Below are 21207 nucleotides of genomic sequence, written 5' to 3'. Positions count from 1 at the left end.
TGATGTTTGGCCCCAAGAAGATGATGTCGCCATTCCCGGAATGCATCCTTGATTGCAAGCAATTCCCTCTCAGTAAGGGTATAGTTCTGTTCGTATGGGGTTAGCTTACGAGAAAAGAAAGTGACTGGATGCTCCTCCTTGAATTCTGCACACACTTGCGTAAGTGCAGTTCCTGTAGCGACACTGGAAGCATCAGCTTCTACGATAAACTGAGAATCATGATCAGGATGTTGTAGTGCAGGTGCAGTGGTAAATGCTTCCTTTAACATCTCAAATGATGCTTGAGCGTTCTGGTTCCAACAGAATGGTACCTTTTGAACGAGTTAAAGCTGTCAATGGGGCCACTGTTTTGGAGGATGAACAGATAAATCTGAGATAAAAATTTGAAAAACCTAAGAATGATTTTAGAGACTTGACATTATGTGGAATGGCCCAATTCAATATAGCCTTCACTTTGGAACGGCTCATTCGGACACTATTGTTGGTAATGTCATAACCCAGGAATTCAACTTCTTGTGTATGAAAGACACATTTCTCAGCTTTAACAAAGAGTTTGTTCTCTCTGAGCCTTTGAAGGACATCTGACACATGCTTAACATGTTCTGGGAATGACGATGAATATATCAATATGTCATCCAAAAAGATCACCACAAACTGGTCCATCATGTCTCTGAATATGTCATTTATGAAGAACTGAAATGTGGTGGGAGCGTTACAAAGGCCAAAAGGCATCACAAGATATTCAAAAAGGCTGTACCGCGACTTAAAAGCGGCCTTCCACTCATCGCTCTCACGAATGCGAACCAGATTGTATGCTCCCCGTAAATCCAATTTAGAAAAGTACATGGAAGTACCTAACTGATCTAACAACACATTTATCAATGGTAATGGATACTGGTTCTTTATGGTGATGTCATTAAGAGCCCTGCAATCTATGCAGGGCCTTAGATCTGCCTCTTTTTTCAGAACAAAAAATAAGGGTGAGGCAGCAGGCGATTGGGATGGCCGTATGAACCCCATATCAAGAGCTTTATCTATGTATTCTTTCAAGACTACATCTTCTTTGGGAGTTAAAGAATAAACTCGACCAGTAGGGATTTTGGCCTCAGAAATCAGTTCAATCAGACAGTCATACTGTCTATGTGGAGGCAGCTGTTCTGCCTGGCCTTTGTCAAAAACATCTGCATACTCTGTATACTCGCATGGTATATGTGTACCGCTCTGATGTACAGCACTGAGAATAGATGAACCTCCCTCCATAGAGGCCAAAATATGCGATTTAGTTGATAACCGCTGACTTGTATAACAATGTTCGTTACAATAAACAGAAGGATATTGAATCAATCCTGTAACCCAGTCAATGGTTGGATTATGGAGAATCAGCCAGGCAAGACCAAGCAATAGTTTGTAATGAGGAGCCACAATGACATCAAAAGTCATTTCCTCTGAATGACCATTTGGTAACATCATTCGAATAGGTACAGGGCCTCATTACACGGAAGGCGGTAAGGGTTAACGGTCACCGGTAATGGTAAAGGTGACCGTTAACCCTTACTGCCTTACTACGAGGTCCCTTTGCGGGTAGGTACTTTAACGCCTGCTGTTTAGCAGGCGTTAAAAACCAACCCGCAAAGGGACCAGGGTGCTAATTACGGTACCGCAATTTGCGGCACCGTAATTAGCGCCTTCCCCATTCCCATAGAGCCCTATGGGGCAAAAATGGGAATGGGAAGGGCAATGGGGGAAGGGGGAATTACCGCCCCGCCAACCTTGGAATAGGGCGGTAATTCCCCTTTCCACCAAGGCGGTGCCGGTAGGTCCTCCGCCTACAGTCTCTTGTGTTACCGCATCCAAAGTCAAAACAGACCCATCCACAGTGCTCACTTGTTTCATGTTTATTCTTGGTTATCAGAGGTATAGAACATTTCTTAGCATATGTGATGTCAATGTAATTATTCGTGGCTCCAGAACCAACCATAGCACTGGAAACTATTTCTTAGCCTGCAAAATGTAACGTCACCTCCACAGCTAAAGGTGCGAATGCCGGAATGGTATGGGAGTCTGATGTAACACTTGACACAGGGACTCCTGCTAATGTCGAGTTTTGGTGTTTCCAGAACGCTTGACTGGTTTCTTGGGACATGCCGCCAGTAAGTTCTCAGATGAACTGCAATACATGCATACATTGTTTTTTCTTCGGTTCTCCCTTTCTGCATTAGATAACCGACCTCTCACGGCACCAATCTGCATTGCTTCAGGCTCATTCGAGGGGGCTGCCGGTACATCCGGACGAACAGATGCTTGCAAGAAAGGTTTTTCTCCCTTTTACGAGCATTTCGTCGAGCGTCGACTTGCAGAATTAAATCGAGCAGTTCTGTGAACCCCGTAGGGACCACAGGAACCATACACAAGGAGTCTTTTAGATCTTCTGAATGACCCTTGTAAAAAACAGCCATTTTCTTGTCTTCAGGCCATTGGGTCTCGGCTGATAATTGGTTAAATCTGGCTATGTATGCCAATCAGGTTTGACTACCCTGTTGTAAACTTAGCAACTCCAAATCTGTGGCTTGAGTGGCATAGCGCATATCAAAGACCTTACTCATGGCTGCCAGAAGGTCGTCGCAATCATAAAGCAAGGGGCTATTTCTCTCCAACAAAGGATTAGCCCAAGCAGCAGCAGTACTCCCCCCATGGGAAAGCACAAATGCTGCCTTTGTAGTTAAATCGGGAAACGAGTTATGCCGGCAAAGGAAATGGAGTCCGCACTGATTGACAAAGGTTCTATAGGTTTTAGGATCACCAGTGAGCCTTTCCGGGCGAGCCAGAGGAAACTGTGTTGGCATAAACACTTTAAGGGTTTCCTGTTGTGGTGCCGGTGTCCCGGATCCAGATGCCGTGGCCACTGGAGCCTGCGCTCCCTGAGGAGAGGCATGAATGGCGACTTGCATAACATCCATGCGATGACGCAATGGGTCCTGTGCCGTAATCATTTCGTTTCTGAGTCAAGACCGTTAAAGGATCCGTACCCTCCATGGCATCTGATTATGTCATAAATCACCCAAATATCTCATGAAAAAGGATACGGTAACCAAAAAGGATACAATTGGTAGGGCTCTTCCGGATCCTTGATGAATCACACGGCTTGACAGTAGTGAAGTCAAAATTAGACCTTCCAAATGATACAACTCTCTGACTAGTAAAACAGGCAGAGAGGGGGATCACTGGAAAGGGTGTGGGAACATCATTGGAAGTCAGCCTAGGATACAATAAAGTATAATGAGAAAGTGTCCCAACTTAAACTCTCACTAATAGCACAGCAATAGCACCTAGTACAACACTAACCTGTATACTAGAACAGGAGGCTCCACCAACAAGTCTCTGAAGAAATCCAGGAATTGAACAACGACAAAAGGAGGGAAGGTTAGTAAGGGAAACTTATTCCGAACGGCACGAGGCTCACGCTAGATACCGGGTTGGTGCACCACAGGATAGCGTCCAAAGTACTGTGCACAATCACCTTCAAATAAACAGTTGTCAGCAATACTTCCTTTCCCACGTAGAACAGAAATGATGAATGGAAGTCCACCTATTATCTCTTCACAGGTGCCAGGGATAAAATCCAAAGCGAAGCACAACTTGCGTGTAGAATTACACGTTTAAAGCATCAGAAAACCGTGTGCAGTTGTACACGCGACCAATTTCCATGCAGCCAGAAAAGCCGCACGTTAAGAGTTCCAGAACCAGCGTGTGTTTTAACACGCACCAAAGTACACGCAGCCAGAACAGCCGCTCTTGAAGAGTTCAGAAAACCGCTTGTGAATTACACGCGACTAAGATCAAGGTTTCAGCTATCAAACGCCATGTTGGTTCAATCAGAAGCAGCGAGCGACGTCTCCACGCTGCTTATGAACGTAATGCAGTAACACACGTGACTACCCTGAATCACGTGAATTCAACGACGTGAATAGTGCAAACGTCGTTTTCCAGGCAGGATATCAAACAACCTCCATTTAGAATAGAAAGGTCTAGCAGTTCTATGAGCATAACCCATTCTGTGTGAAGACGGTGTTCCAGGTCCAGAGGTAATATGTCTACCATGCATGACACAGCTATGAGCCATCACTCTTTGCCACTTTACGCTCTGCAGTGATAATCAGAAAACCAAAGTTGAGATCAGTGAGCATTCCTAGAAGGGTGGAAGCATTAAACCATCCACAATTCTCATATCAGCTGCACCACCTGTCCCTCCCTGTCATTGATAAGCCTTTCAACCAGGCCAATAGGCCAAGTGCCAAAGATTGGCCGGATCTGCTGGGATAATGCACTACAGTTAGTTACTTATACATTGCAGGCATCAGTGTGGACCCATCCACGCACAATGGAACTTAAATGTACTGCGTGCTACCACCAACAAGCCAATGACACAGACAGAATTATAGTACACTTGGGGGAAAAACTGCTTGGCTGTGGTTCCTCCAAATTGTATGCAAGGCATTCTCAACAAGTTAGGTTATGTTAAGTTATCCAGAATATATGCTGCTTTGGGATATCTCACACTGACCTTAGTTTGCCCAACATGACCCAACATGACCCTCATGGATGTCTCGCTATTTGCCTTGCTCGTTCCTCCTTACTACCCCCCGCCATTCAAGACTTTTCCTGAATTGCTTCTCCGGCTCTTTCCACCAGACCCTTATGTGAAGATTCACCTGATGCAGAATGGCAAACGTCTCAAGAAGAAGAAGACAACCATCAAGAAGAACACCCTGAACCCGTACTACAACGAGTCCTTCAGCTTCGAAGTACCCTTCGAGCAGATCCAGGTAACCAGATTGCACCTGCTTGCGGTGGTGGGGGGGGATGTATGCAATATGATATGATATGATAGGTTATTTACAACGCACTTAATATCCAGAGGTTTCTAAGCGCAGACCTGGGGATTGAACCTGTGGTGCTCCGCGTTGTCTTGCTTCCAAGGCGAGCATGTTGCCCCTGAGCGACAAGAATCCACTGTGTATCATATACAGGAGGGGTGCAGGATGTGGAGAATGGTGCCAAATCACCAAAATGACTAAGGAGATTTGTTTTGATAAATGTAATGTAAAATGGCCTTAAATTGTGTCTATAAGCCATGCTTGTGAGCTTAGCTGTGCATGGCACCACAAGAAAAGAGGCAAGGAGATTTGTTAGAATAGCAGGAAAGGCAGATGCATAAGCTATGGTGATGATAGGTGCAGCGCAGAAAAGCTCCATGTGTGACGCGTAGAACAGACTTAGGCCTTAATATCAAGGAAAGACCTAGATACATGCACAATGCACTTTGAGACAGCCCACAGCCAAACCAGTGGCGGCGTTGTGCTCTACTGTTGCCACGTAACATAACGTTGTATCAGGGGAATTGGAGAATATTTTCCACTTCAGGCAAGGCAAATCTTTCTACATTGTCGGCATGTGTTATAGAGGATAGATCTGTATACATGTCACCCCTCGCTGCATCTCACAGTCACTCGTCAGCAGATTTGGCCTCTTTTCAAGGCCACAGGTATCTTCAATTCTCCCTGACCTCAGTGTTTTTCTATTCATAGACATACCCACTGCAGAGGCGCCATCCAGTCTGTTATCCCTTATTGCATAGGCAGAGATCTGCATGTTTCCCACGTGTGATATCAGTAAAGCCTCAACAAGTCATATTCAGCATAGCGCGATATCCAAGACAGACCCGAACACATTCCCTACATGCATTATGACAGATAGATCTACATGTGTGTCTCGTGTGATATAGAAGACACACCTTGGTCAATTTTCCACATCTGATTGTCATATCAGTGACAGACCACAACTGATCTAAGGAATGCATCAAGTTCTGCTTTCTACATGTGATAAAAAGGACGTATCTAAGTAAATCCACCTGATGGCCATGAAATGTGAACTCGCTATTAGCCATTGGCTTGTGAGATTTAACTCTTGGCGAGCATTAAATGGTGGGCTACGTGCGTGTATGGAACTGAGGGGGCGTATTTTCTATGGCTGGCAAGTAGCTTGCAACTTGAATTTTTGCCCCATCCTATAAGGGACATATTCAAAAGTGTATGTAACATGACATTTGTATAGGCACATTGCCCACATGTAATATAATGGACGCTATATAAATAAAGTATCATATCATATCATATGGTTCAATTTGTACTTCATATTTGGTCTCCGAAACACCCCTGGTTACTTGTTTCCACATGTGGCATTGGGATCAGATATGCATACGTGGCACATGTGTGATTTGAGGACATTTCCCACACGTGACTTCAAAGACAGAACTGTTAAAATGTCATGCCTGGCCTTAGAATTGAGGGTTGTTTAAAAAAGAGGGAGATGTTGATATGTGTCTTGAAACGGACAGCGACGCTGGTCCTGGGTAAAGGCCCCTGGTGTGATAAAGGTCACGGCACATGTAACACATGTGATATTGCAGATGAACAAGAACATTTCCCGCATACGGCAATAGGTATGGATACAAGCCTCATCTGCAAAGTCAGTGGTAGATTTGTGAAAAGGGATGCCAACGTATAATGAGCAACACGTGGAGAAAGGGTATATATATATATATATATATATATATATATGTGTTTTATCCACATACTCAGAGTGCAAGAAATGCGCCAGACTATGTTATTGTATTACTCAAGTTGTAATTTTTGCCTGTCACAGAGCCAACGCGAGGGACGCCGGAGGGCATAATCAGCAGGGATCGGACCCTTACAATTGGTTTAATGCCTAACAACGTTTTGCCATTCTAACAACGCTGCAAAGTATTAACTAGCCCTGATTTGAGGAAGGCTTTCAATAGCCGAAACACGTCTCATCATTATGGGCAAAAATTAAAACTTGAGTAACACAATAACATAGTCTGGCGCATTTCTTGCACTCTGAGTATTTGGATAAAATACTATTTGTAAGGTGGTTGAGCAGACTCTTTTACCACCCAACTCAGATAAAATGTGACAGATTAAATGGATTAATAGCAACTCAAAAATCAGTAGGATTAACAAATTAAGTGTCGCCTGACAGACAAGCCTCTTAAAAGGAGTCCAAGTGTTTATATATATATATATATATATATATGTATATATATATATATATATATATATATATATATATATATATATATATATATATATATGGGCACCATGTGTTTTTACCACTGATTTTCTTTCTTATCAGACCTTTCATTTTTGAATTTTCACCAATTTTCAATTCAATGGAGCAACAAAATGGAGGAGGATCCACAGCCTCCCATTAACCCCGACCCCCACACCCAAAACAACATGATCCCATTTTCCCAAACCTACTGTCACTTTTTTCAATAATATATTGTAGATGAATGTCTTTGAGATGAATATTAGGCGCTGAAAAATATGCGCTGTGAATATTCTGCAATGAAATGTGTGAGTGTTGATTTGTAAGTCCTGAGTTCAGTTAGGAAGTGAATGGGTGGTAACTTTTAGTCATAGCACTTTTGCCCTCAATTCCACTTTAGATGAGTCAAAAAGACCTTAAAAATGGGTTCCCTGCTTCCCATCTGATTAGATTAGACTTATTTTACTGATCCATTGGTTGGAGGTTCTACACACCACCTCCTCTCGGACCGACCCTCCCAGGTCCAACTTGAATCCTTCCTCTCCTCTATGGCTGACTCAGGGCCCTGCCGGGGCCCCCCATTCCCACCACGCCATGGTGGGACACATTATCCCACCACGGCCATAGCTGCGACGGGAGATGCGCCCGCCACTTTAATGTCAGGCAAGATGACAGAAGTGCCAGCCAGCCACAGCGTCGCCGAAAGTTGCAGTTTCAGCAACGCTGTGGCTAGCTGGCACTTCTCAGTCACTGTAACTTCCTCTTGTGACCCCTCGTGTGGGGGTCACAATAGGAAATTATGGCCCTTTTGTTTGCCCTCCCGAACAGGGGCTCTGTACTCTAATCTGCAGATTAGATCACAGAGTTCCCGGGTTCACAGAGGATCAAAGATGCCTCCGGCTCTGTGATCTGTGCTCTGAGCAGAGCATAGATCACTGAGCCCAAGGCGTCTTTGTCCCTTGGCAAAGCTTTACAAAAGATGCCTTGAATTGTGTACTTTTCAAGTCATCTTTTATAAACATAGAAATGTTACATATTTCTATGTTTATAAAAGGTGGCTTGAAAAGTACACCAACCATAGTAAGGTAAGCACACAAGTGAGCGGACCTTACTATGGTTTGTGCACTTTCAAGCCACCTTTTATAAACATAGAAATATGTAACATTTCTATTTTTATAAAAGATGGCTTGAAAAGTATACAAACTATAGTAAGGTACGCATACAAATATATAAATGCTTACATACATTTATGTATTTGTTTGCGCACCTTGCTATGGTTTGTGGACTTTTTAGGCCACTGCTACCATGCAAGACACCCCCCCAAACGAGGGAACTCCTCAATCTCTTACCCCACTTAAAGCACTGCCTGGCACCTCTCGCCCACTGCATTGCTGCTCTCTGCTGCAACTTTCAGTACTATGTTGATGACACCCAGCTCGTTTTCAGTCTCCCCCTCTGCCGCCTCTTCTCCCTCTCTCATCTCGGATTGTCTGCAATCCAGGAGTGGTTTGCTGCCAATGATCTCTGCCTTAATGCCAGTAAGACCAAGATCCTCCTCATCGGCACACCTGCACCTTACTTTCCTGTCACTCTCTGGCCGGCCTCCCTTGGCCCTTTTCCTGCTCTCCCCTGTTAGGCTAAGAACCTCGGGGTAATCTTAGAGTCCACATTCTCCTTCTCTCCTCACATTTCTGATGTCTCTAAGAAGCCAAACTACCAACTGCAACTCCTCAGAGGTATTCTTCCTTTCCTCACCTTCCCCCAGAAGCTCACTGTCTCCAGCGCTCTGGTTCTCTCTAGGCTGGATTACTGCAAAATCCTCTTTCTAAATCTGCCTGCCTCTACTCTCTGCCCTCTACAACTCATCCAGAACAGGACTGCGAGACTTGTCCTTGGCCTCAAGCCCAGGGATCGTATCTCTCAAGCCCTGAAATCTCTCCATTGGCTCTCAGTGGCTGCAAGGATCAAGTTGAAGACCCTCTGCATAGTGCACAAGGCCTTCTGGGTCCTGGCACCGCAATACCTCCAACTCCCTCTTCGTAAATATCTTCCTACTCAAGCTCTTCGCTCCTCCACCTCCAGCTCCCTCAGGGTCAGTCGCTTCTCCAAGCAATGAGTTGGGGTATATCTTTCTTTGGCTGGTGCCTCCTTCTGGAACAGCCTCACTGCCTCTCTGAAACTTGAGCAGAACCCTCTCCGGTTCCGGACGGACCTCAAGACCTTCCTCTTTGCTTCTGCCTTCTCTCTTCCTCTACCCTGCTGATCTCCTGTCTGATACTGCACTGGTCACCTGGCTACCCTCTGAATTTGGGCCCGGGCCTGCCCAGTTCCACCCCTGCACTGCCTCCTGGAAACCCCTGCACTTGGGTCTGTATCTGCAACCCTACAGTGCCCTCACCTGCACGTATTGGACACCTGCTGTCTGCACTTAACCCTTGCACTTGCCACCTACTGGCCATACTACTTGTTTTTGATCCCTTGTATGGCTCTTGCGCCTACCACTTTTGCCCTACACTCTCCCTTGCACTTGCGCGATCTCAATGTCACTAGGCCTAGTAAGATTGTTGTCTTTTTCCTCCATCTGTTTCCCCTCCCTTGCCTCGTCGCGCCTTGAAACACTTGTGTATAGGCACGTTATAAATGCCATATCATATCATCGAGGTCGACTGTACTCCCGTTCACAGTGGAGCAACTTTGCTGAAAATGTTGGGAGGGACATGACATCTAAACGAAAGGGGCCCCTGCCAAATGAGTGGGCCAAAATGGTGTGTCACAAAGGTTGGCCGGACAAAAACCCTTGTCCACGCCTAAAACTACATTAATCTCACTCAACCCCTTTTTTTTCCCTTCTCTCCCACTGTAGAAAGTGCTGGTGGTTTTCACCGTCTTGGATTATGACAAGCTGGGCAAGAACGAAGCTATCGGCAAGGTGTTTGTCGGCTGCAACGCCTCAGGCACTGAGCTGCGGCACTGGTCTGACATGCTGGCCAACCCCAGGAGACCTATTGCACAGTGGCACACCCTGAAGCCTGAGGAGGAAGTGGACGCGGCCCTCGGAATGAAGACCTCATGATATCACTTCCTGTGTGCGAGTGCGAGTGTGCGTGGATACGGGTGTGTGGTTGGGGACGCACACCGGTGCTGGAGTGTGTATATATCTGTGCGGAGCTGTGACGGCTGTGACATAAGCTTTGAGAGACCCTGCCCGTTTTTTTTAATGGTGGTTATTTTGAGAAAATTAACAAATATATGTGATACCCAGTAACGAGGCAACCTCCTTTCCCCTGTGACTGCAACAGGTCCTGCATAGAGGGAGAAAGAGAGATGTGGCGCGAGACATGGATCTGGCAGGGATCAACCATAGTCAGGGTCCTTGTGCAGCAACAAGCTGGCCTTTTGTCAATTTCATGGACCAGCAATATCCACGTGCATGAACTCCTAACCACAACTACCTCTGTAGGTAACAACATTTCCAGTCCTTCGGCACCCGATAAAGTAGCCTACATGCAGCGACCGTGGCATCGCGCTCATGGCCTCCTCCCATTAGACCCTCAGCTGTGATCCCCCTGTGATGACATCTTCATTCAGTGGCAAAACCGAACACCCAACACGTGGGGCCAGATTATCAAAGATTTGCACTTGTACAAAAAAAAAGCATAGCAAATGAATTTAGCACCAAAATAGGAGCAGGCTGTTTTATTTTTGATGCGTGCAGTGTAACATAATAAATGGAGTAGCCACCTTTTATTGTAGGTTACGCAGCAAACCTATTTAAAAAAAAAATCAGACTGATTCATTTTTGCCCACGTGCCAACATTCTTAGATGATATGGTTTGTGACAAAATCAGTTTGCTCCATTTTGTGTTATCAAAGCATTTGCTCACTTTTTAGCTCCACTACAAATCTTTGATAATCTGGCCCCTGAAAGAATTGATGCCACCTGCGGCCAGATTATCTAACATTTGCACCAGGGAAAGAAATGTAAGCAATGTGCTAAGGGAGAGCTGTGCTGCTTAGTACAAAATAGATCAAACAGTTGTTGTCCCGATCCTTATTATCTAAAAACATTTGCACTCAGGCAAAATAAATCCAGCTGTAGTTTTGACTGTGTTTGCGGCAACAACAAAAACATAAGAAATCTGTGCTAACTTTCTTTTTTATGTTTTGCAGCAAACAGTGTACTTCATATTTGCCCATTGGAAAACATTCTTAGATAATTGGGTTTGGGGCAAAACCTGTTTGCTCCCTTTTTTCTGTTATCTAAACAGCAAAACCAGATTATCGAATCTTTGCACTGGTGCAGAAAAGCGCAGCAAATGACTTTTGCACCGACTTTACTGCTTAGATAATTAGGAATGGAGCAAACAGATTTCGCCGCAATTTGTATTATCGAACATGTTTTCACACGCCAAAAAAAGGAAACATACTCAGTTATTAACTATGCCCGATAATTATAATAAAATGAAATGTGGCAAACACATTTCTTTTTATGTCATGCAGCAAACATAATAGAAATAACAGTCTGGTTTATTTTTGTCCCAGTGCAAAGGTTTTTTTTAGATAATACCGATTGTGACAAAACCTGTTTGCTGCCTTCTACATTTTCAAAGCATTTGCCCAGGTTTTAGAGCAAACCTCGTGCAATTCTTAGATATTCTGGCCTCTGGTGCTGAATCCGTTTGCTCCCTTTCATTTGACAAGGGCAAAGTTAAGATAGCCTTGCCCCGCTCGGCACATCATTGCTTTCCTGATTCGGTTGGTTTGTCGCGGCCCATGGCGAGGCTGCGGATGCTACGGACCAGCCGTGCACGCTTCTGACGCCGTGACGACATTTATAACGTAGGGACGCCATCAAAGAGCCCACTTCAAGCACAGGCTAAGGGGTTTCATGAAGTGGCAGTCCCAGTGTGCGCCAGGCATTGGAGTCTATTGAGCCGGTGGCTTAGAAGAGTGAGTGCTTGCCATCCATCACTCAGCCGTGCAAATACTCAGTAGGCATTGATATTCATTTTCACAGCCGCATCGCAAGGACATGTCTAGTTACGCTTACGTTCACCTCATGCAGCTGTGCCAAGAATGTAGGCTTCTGCAATTGCTTGCCCCGGAAGCACTAGCTTGGTCACTGCCATTCATCCTTGTACATATTCTCATTAACACTGGACATGGTTTCCAGCAAAACTGTGCTTGGTTGCAGGGCACCACCTGTCCAGCCAACACAGTTATGAGCACCTGAGCAGTCTAACACCTGCCATTCTCACGGGCAGGCCAATCCCAGTGGGGGGCATAGACAGGTTTCTTAGAAGGCCAGTGGAAGTGAGACAGAGGCCTTCACTTGCCTGACATGTGGTGCGACCCGCCTGCCCTACATACCCCCATTTCCCTGAGTCAGCCTCCTTCTGCACCTTAGTTGGCCAGCGAGCAGACCTCTCTAATGGCCAAAAGAACAGATTTGGTCGGTTGACTCAGAAGTTGGCTATTGAAGTACACTGCAGATTCTGTGTCAAGATGCATCACATAAGGTAATCCCCACAGGTAGCAAGCCACGTTGCCCAAAAGGTGCACTTACACAAGGCGGATCCCCATGCAGCTCTCAGGTACCACACACAACTTTTGAGCACACTTAAACTAGTCTGGCCTTTTTGCGACTGTCAAGCATAAAGTGAGAGGAACCCTCTCAGCAGCACCATGCTGAAATGTGTGTGAGGAAGCCTCAGCAGCACCACCCGGTCCTTTATGAGAGGAACCCTCTCAGCAGCACCATGCTGAAATGTGTGTGAGGAAGCCTCAGCAGCACCACCCGGTCCTTTATGAGAGGAACCCTCTCAGCAGCACCATGCTGAAATGTGTGTGAGGAAGCCTCAGCAGCACCACCCGGTCCTTTATGAGAGGAACCCTCTCAGCAGCACCATGCTGAAGTGTGTGCGTGGAACCCTCTGAGAAGTACAAACCTGAACTGTGTGCAAGGAAGCCTCCAGGCAGCACCATACCCTCTCAGCAGCTCCAACAGGACCTGTGTGTGAGGAACTCTCTCCGCAGCACCACCCTGTCCTGTATGCAAGGAACCCTCTCAGAAGCACCATGCTGAACTGTGTACGAGGAACCCTCAGCAGCTCCACCATGACTTGTATGCAAGGAACTCTCTCCGCAGCACCACCCTGTCCTGTATGCGAGGAACCCTCTCAGAAGAACCACGCTGAACTGTGGGCGAGTAACCCTCAGCAGCACCAACTTGGCCTATATGCAAGAAACCCTCTCAGCAGCACCACACTAAACTGTGTGTGAGGAACCCTCCCAGCACCACCACCCGACCTGTATGTGAGGAACCCTCTCAGCAGCACCATGCTGTAATGTGTGTGAGGAAGCCTCAGCAGCACCACCCGGTCCTTTATGAGAGGAACCCTCTCAGCAGCACCATGCTGAAATGTGTGTGAGGAAGCCTCAGCAGCACCACCCGGTCCTTTATGAGAGGAACCCTCTCAGCAGCACCATGCTGAAATGTGTGTGAGGAAGCCTCAGCAGCACCACCCGGTCCTTTATGAGAGGAACCCTCTCAGCAGCACCATGCTGAAGTGTGTGCGCGGAACCCTCTGAGAAGTACTAACCTGAACTGTGTGCAAGGAAGCCTCCAGGCAGCACCATACCCTCTCAGCAGCTCCAACAGGACCTGTGTGTGAGGAACTCTCTCCGCAGCACCACCCTGTCCTGTATGCAAGGAACCCTCTCAGAAGCACCATGCTGAACTGTGTACGAGGAACCCTCAGCAGCTCCACCATGACTTGTATGCAAGGAACTCTCTCCGCAGCACCACCCTGTCCTGTATGCGAGGAACCCTCTCAGAAGAACCACGCTGAACTGTGGGCGAGTAACCCTCAGCAGCACCAACTTGGCCTATATGCAAGAAACCCTCTCAGCAGCACCACACTAAACTGTGTGTGAGGAACCCTCCCAGCACCACCACCCGACCTGTATGTGAGGAACCCTCTCAGCAGCACCATGCTGTAATGTGTGTGAGGAAGCCTCAGCAGCACCACCCGGTCCTTTATGAGAGGAACACTCTCAGCAGCACCATGCTGAAATGTGTGTGAGGAAGCCTCAGCAGCACCACCCGGACCTTTATGAGAGGAACCCTCTCAGCAGCACCAGGCTGAAGTGTGTGCGCGGAACCCTCTGAGAAGTACTAACCTGAACTGTGTGCAAGGAAGCCTCCAGGCAGCACCATACCCTCTCAGCAGCTCCAACAGGACCTGTGTGTGAGGAACTCTCTCCGCAGCACCACCCTGTCCTGTATGCAAGGAACCCTCTCAGAAGCACCATGCTGAAATGTGTGTGAGGAAGCCTCAGCAGCACCACCCGGACCTTTATGAGAGGAACCCTCTCAGCAGCACCAGGCTGAAGTGTGTGCGCGGAACCCTCTGAGAAGTACTAACCTGAACTGTGTGCAAGGAAGCCTCCAGGCAGCACCATACCCTCTCAGCAGCTCCAACAGGACCTGTGTGTGAGGAACTCTCTCCGCAGCACCACCCTGTCCTGTATGCGAGGAACCCTCTCAGAAGAACCATCCTGAACTGTGTGCGAGGAACCCTCAGCAGCTCCACCATGACCTGTATGCAAGGAACTCTCTCCGCAGCACCACCCTGTCCTGTATGCGAGGAACCCTCTCAGAAGAACCACCCTGACCTGTGTGCGAGGAACCCTCTCAACATCATCACCCTGGACTTTTGTTACCTAGAACTGCACAGCACTGGGGCTCAATTGCAGGCACCGGGGAAGGACGCTGCCTCTTTCTTAAAATATCTATTGATACCGGTCCTATGGGGGGTGGGCGGGCTGTGGGTTCACAATAGCGCGGAGCGGAAGTCCTATTAAAAGTGAATAGGCATATCTTTAATTGGAATGGGGTTGGCGTTCCTTTTCTGCTGGAATGGATTTCATTTTAACTGGGAAAGAGTCCATTTCTACTAGAACTGATAGCATTTGTACTGAAGCGTTTTAACTTTTAACAGAGTAAATTCCATTTCTGCTGGAATTGTTTTATTTTAATTTAACTGGAATTGATTTCTACTGAAAATGCTTCAATTTCTAGCGGTATTCATTTTATTACCACTTGTAAATGTTCCATGTTTTATTGGAACAGATACCACCTTTGCTGGAATTAATTTAATTGTAATCTTACACACCCGGATTCCATTTCTCCTGGAACAGATTTTAAATTGGAACAGATTTAACATCTACAGGAGTTGGTGGCTGTTCTCCTGGAGCAGATTCCATTTCTGCAGGAATGGATCCCACCTCCACTGGAACAGATGCCATTTCTACTGAAATGGAATGTCACCCGCTTTCCAAGACCGATTACGACAATCACTTCTTTTAAGTATTTTACTATTAATAGTCAATGGGAGGAACGACATTGAGACACTGCGATGCCGGACATGCCACCCACCAGAGAAACTGCAAAGGAAGTGTCCGCAGAGCCAGGGTGCTAGGGAGTGCAGGTAAAATGGCAGAAGCCTCATGTTTGAGAGCTAGGGTGGACCGCAGGCTCGGACTGGCCTGTAGGGAAATGGGGCAATGCCCTAACCAAAAAGTGGAACCCTTTTTCAGCCAATGTGGGCCAGTTTTATGAGTTACTTCACTATGCGGCTAGTAGGTTTGACCAGTTTTGCTGAATAAATATCTTTAAAATGCACAATTTGCATCTATTCTTATCAACAACTCCCCCTTCTGCACTATTCAAACAGTCTGTAACAAAGGGAATGAATTGCCATTTGCAACTGTGGGCCACTTTTTCAATGGTGCCCAAGACAATGTTATGCCCCAGTCCCACCCTGGTGGACCGCTAGGGAAACACTTATCTAGATGGGGTAGTAGTTTCCGCAGCTAGCACGAAAAGCACAGAAAACAGGGCATCCTTGATTGTGAAGAAGGGGAACCATACAGGCCGCAGGGATCCAATGGTCATCTGGCCGTGGAGATAGCAGGCCACAGCACACCAATGGCCATCTCGCCGAATGTTCTCTAAGGAGCACAGGACACTATTGGGCATCGAGACTTTACGGAAGCAGGTCGGAGCAGTACAAAGGGCACCAACCATTGTGCCTCTAGTGAGGTTCACGACACGCCAGAACCAGATCACAGGACGCCACTGCCCGTCTAGGGAGGCATGAGGCCGGAGCTAGGGAACAAGGTGCCATTACTCACCCAGATGTGGAAACATCCGGCTGCACTCAGATCAGAGCAAAATTGCTTTTCTCGATTGGACGACAGTAGGCTGGACCTAGAACACGAGGCACCATTGGCCATGCAGATGGGGTGACGGCAGGTCGGAGCCAGAAGACAAGACGCTGGCACTAAGAAAGGAAGGGTCATTATAAGCCGCAACCAAAACAAAGGGCACTATTGCCCGTGCAGATGAGATGGAGGGATAGGAGGCAGCGCCGAGTGAGATCGCAGGGCATAATTGTTCACCTGCATGAGGAAACAGTGGCCGGGGGCAGAACGCAGCGTAGCATTGCCCGTGTAAGTGGGGCCTACTTCTTGAGGTCACTTCTTGAGAAGGATGAAGACCTGTAGTGCACAGGAATGGGACCCAAATGACAATTGATATCAACAGAAAGCCCCCACAGGAGTGGCTGAAGAATCCAAACCTGTGGAAACGGGTGCAAAGAAATGACAGGAGAAAGCGGGTATAGGCATGGAAATACCTGTTGCAGTGGGCGGAGGTGGGAATTGGAAATGCCTTTAAAGAACTGTGGACCAACAAAGTGGTGTAACAGTGAGATTGCAATGGAAAATATTGAGACCGTATATATGGACTGTGTGCCAAGACAAGGCAGTACATAGATCAATTTGATTGGCCGACTGTCCTGATTTGCCGTCACAGTCTATATTATAAACGGCGCTATCTGCATCCCCTAGGCATTCAGAGGCCCGCGGGCCCAAGCTCTTCCTTGATCGATGGTCATGCTTGGAACACAGGTACTCCCACTGACAAAGCCATGTCTTCGGCCCCCAACTGTGACCACTTCCAAGAGCTTTGGCTCTGAAAGGAAATGTCCCAGCGAATCAGCCATCTTCCCTATGCCACTAACTCCGTCTGTTTTCGGGATCCTCGCTGGAAAGGGGCAGTATTTTGTTTAGTGGACAGTAACAGGGCAGAGTAGGCTCCGCCCCTGGATCTTGCCTAGAACAGTTACCCACAATGAAGCGTAGCCTGCTTGTGCCATTTCGATCATGCAGGGCCAGCTATGTGTTGGCTCATGGGCCTATTAGGGCATTCCCTACAGGTTTAGGCCCCTGATAGATGGACTGGGCAACGGCGAGATTCAGTTATATGCCACGCTTTGTATGACATTGTAACCTATTTTTGAATAATGCAAAACTCCCTAACAAGCTGCTGATTGGCTGTATTAGCAGCTTATTTGTACCATTTCTGTAGGATATGTGTGGTGCCTTTTAGGGTGAGAGAACTTTCTAGCTAAGTTGGGGAACCTCTAGGAGTACTGGGAGGCCAGGACTAACAATATATGTGTCCCAATGAGCACAGCTGTGAAGTTTGCTGAGGTCCTCTGAATCGGCAGAGCTGAAGAAAGGACTTAAGTGGCTCAAGGGCTCCTAAATCTGGAGACCATTGATTTGCACTGTACAGAGACGTTGCTAGGGAGGGCTGAGGGGGCTATAGCCCCGGGTCTTTTGGTTGTAGCCCCGGATAGAAGCTTAGGAGGTACAACCAAAAGACTAGCTAGCCCTGAGTCTCGACAGACAGTCCCGGCATTAGTGTAGCCCCGGATCTTTTCCAGACCTAGCAACACTTCATGCTTCCTAACTTGAAAGCCCTGGTAAGCGTGTGTTGCAGGTACCCCACAATTCCCAAGTGCTGCGCCAGTTGACTGTGATCCTTAGCTAGTAAATCATCGAAAATGGCACCCTTACCTCTTTCTCCTCAGGATGCTGTCCTTCTCACTGAAAATCGACAGTGTTTGGATTGAGGTCACCAGGCTTCGTACAGATTCATGCCACTGCTTCTTTCGACCATTAAAAAGGTCCTCTTCTAAAGGTGAAAATATATTCATTTGAATAAATGAACCAGACTCCCACCAAAGAGCACACCCAGAAATGTCTGGGAGGAGACATTGTGTTCGGTGGCCACTCGGTTTAGCTCGAGGGCATCTGAAGGAAGGTCCCTCCACAGAGCTGTCAAGACGTGCATCGGCAATGCTCCGTTATTTGAGATTATCTGCGGTCCTTGACCCATTTGAACCATCAAAGCAACCTAAGGTGGACATAGGTCTTGCAATCTTCTCCCTGGCCTTAGGGCACAGCTCACCTGTCTCTTTGCAGATGCTGGAGGTGCCTGTGTTCCCTGGATTAATTCTCTTCTTGGGGAGCGAAGACTTCTCAGACAGCGAACGAGATTTCTGCTGGTGCCCACAGTGGAGCAAGGTTGACCATCATCTTTTAGTCCTGTTCTGGAATTAGCATGGAAAATCAAAGCATTTTCAATTTTGTACACGACTATCTCCTCCCAAATCCCATTTCCTCTGCTCGTCCATTAACAGTCGTGTTTAATCAGGTGGTAAGAGAATACCCTTGAAGATGAGACTCCCCTGACAATCTGCAGCGTAGATGCACCTGTTTTGGCTCCCCGGCATCCTCATTTGATTAGATCCGGGCTGCCGGGGAGCTGTCAAATTTCCCTTTGAAGCAAAGAACAAACAATCTCTCTCCCTTTGAAGAAAGCAAACAAAGGGTGCAGAAAAAAATAGATATTCTACTTCCCATAAATACATGCCGGGCAATCTGATTCCAACACAGTGCCCCAAAGAGCAGCAGTCGCTGCATACAGTTTATATCGTGCCCTTGGCGATTGGACTGGGGTGGTGGTGGAAGAGGAGCAGTGGGGTGGTGGTGCCTCCTCTAGGGTCATTGAGGCACATGTCCCCAGGGCGGTCAGGCTCATGCGCCTTCCTGATGCAGTTTCTATGTGTGTGCAGGCGTGGAGAATGTGTGTTGGAACCGAATGGGCTTTGCTGTAGGAGGTGATGCCGCCTGAATTGGAGTCCCCTGTATGGCCTGTTGGAGTTGCAAAGGGTGCTTGTGATGGAGTGTCAGTGTGTGAAGCTGGAGCCTGCAGGGTTTCTGGTTTACACACATCACATGTGGAGGGCGGACGCTGCCTGGGATCAAGGGATTTCCATGAGGAGAATCTCCGGGACCAACACTGATGTCTTTTTGATACTTTGATAGACTATTTTGTGATGACAATATTGTGATACTGTTTTATCTTCTGGCCTCTTGGGTCTCTTTATTTCTATCCTCTTACTCCCTTGCCCTTTCCCTCCATTCTTGCTCTACCCCAATGCTTGCTTTTCCATTGCATTTTCTTCCTCTAATAAACAACCTTGATCTTTCTCTACTCTCGCATTCATGCTTTCACCTTCTCTTTTTCTCCCCTCTTCATTTTTGTATTCATCTTTCTCAGCCTTTTAATCTCCATTTGAAGTTGCTTTCCTTATACCATTCTTCTTCCCTTTCTACACTTTTCTGACATTTTGTTTACTGTTTCACTGATTCTCTCCATTTGGTGTCCACAGCTGAATTCATCTTTATTTTCTCTTTTTCCTTGTATTTTCCCCTCCAGTGTATACTACTTTATTGTTTCATCCTTCACTTATCTAACTTTCACTCTAGTTATTTACTAGTTCTTTCTCTTGGCATTCCTGCATGTCCTTCTGTCTCCTTTTTCCTTCTTGCAGGAAGGGGCACGGGCATGTTATGATTTGCCCATGCCTTTTACCACGCGCCCACAATCTGCCCTTTGCTGACCTTTACTTGCTATCTTTTTGTGATGTTGATATGTTGCTGTTTCCATGCTTGTACAATGCACTGACAGTGCTCCCTCTGCAGTCGGCCTCTATCCTACTCTAAATGTGGTCGTGCCGCGACGGAGAAACGTCCAGCGAGTGACTGTCACCTTTGGTTGGGTGGCGGCACCTTCTCATTGCATGTTGTTTCAGAAAGAATCGAGGGCTACCTAGAATACTTGCCCAATTAGACATCATTCCTGCTACATGGGCACACACACCCAAGCATCACCCCCATCATGCCAGCAAGGCAGCCTGGGCCGGCCCGGGCACCTCTTTGGCCCCACTGTCAGCAGGCCACAGGACTTTCCACTCCTTGTCCCTTTCCAGAATTATTGCCTTATTGAGGTCAGTACATGGATACTGTTTCTAAAGTGTTAAACTGAGGTCCCATGAAAAGCAAGGCACTGCATAAATTAAAACTGCAGTTTCTAATGCGTCTGGGTAAGGCAGGTCTAGAGGAGGGGTTGAATGTGCCATTAAAGCCCTCCTCCAATTTTCGTTCTGTTGCCTGACAATAGACCATCAGAATAAGCAAACATCATTGCCACATAGCTCCTGATTGGCTGCTGACATGGGAGCGACACATCCACCCTATATTAGAGGCAAGCACCTTAGAGGAGAATTACAACATTTCACAACAAGCCTCTGAAAGACCAATAGGGCACAGGGTAGAGGCAGCCCCGTGTCAGAAAATGTCACAATGTTCCTCTAAGGTGTGTTTGCCTCCCAACATTATCACACTACAACGTACTGTGCACCGGGACCAAGAATCCAATCATGACGTCAGGAGACGTCAGACCACGTACCCCATTGCCGACCCATAGAGCTGTGGTTTTCCTTGACACCTCTTGTTTAGCTGTAAAACTGTACTTAATAAAGGTTCCATTTCGAACATATTTTAATATTTATGTATTTGAATGAAAAGTAAAAGTTGTCTGTTACTGAATAAATGAAAGATATATATTTAAAAATAAATTGCTCGTGTCGTTGTGGCAAGTTGTCGGGTGCCAAAGCATGACGGATCCGGTTGCACTGCTTTCGTTTCACAGAACACTCATTTTCTAACTGTACCTGACGTAACGATCTGTATTTAATATTTGTTTGAATAAGCTGTGTGCACTCAGGTGATGTGTGGCGACGCACTTGCATCACCACGTGTGTTTGATAAGAGAGTTGTCTGTGAAAAGATTGAATAGAAAATACCGAATTTTTG

The 21207-nt window shown here is 46.8% G+C and overlaps 1 protein-coding gene across 2 annotated transcripts in view; it reads left to right on the top strand.

The window, feature by feature from the left end:
- SYT5 (synaptotagmin 5) overlaps positions 1 to 20969 on the top strand; it is a 482978-nt gene extending 462009 nt beyond the window's left edge. For both annotated transcript variants that reach the window (XM_069638084.1, XM_069638075.1), the window contains 2 exons: positions 4690 to 4823; positions 9995 to 20969. In XM_069638084.1, the coding sequence (XP_069494185.1) occupies positions 4690 to 4823; positions 9995 to 10204 (344 nt within the window). In that variant the 3' untranslated portion in view covers positions 10205 to 20969. The remainder of the gene's footprint in view (positions 1 to 4689; positions 4824 to 9994) is intronic.
- Positions 20970 to 21207: the final 238 nt, after the last annotated feature.

The sequence above is a fragment of the Ambystoma mexicanum genome, chromosome 1q, assembly GCF_040938575.1.
Source record: "Ambystoma mexicanum isolate Mex_15411 chromosome 1q, UKY_AmexF1_1, whole genome shotgun sequence".
NCBI classification, from domain to species: Eukaryota; Metazoa; Chordata; class Amphibia; order Caudata; family Ambystomatidae; genus Ambystoma; species Ambystoma mexicanum.
This window is presented reverse-complemented; position numbering and strand designations above follow the sequence as displayed.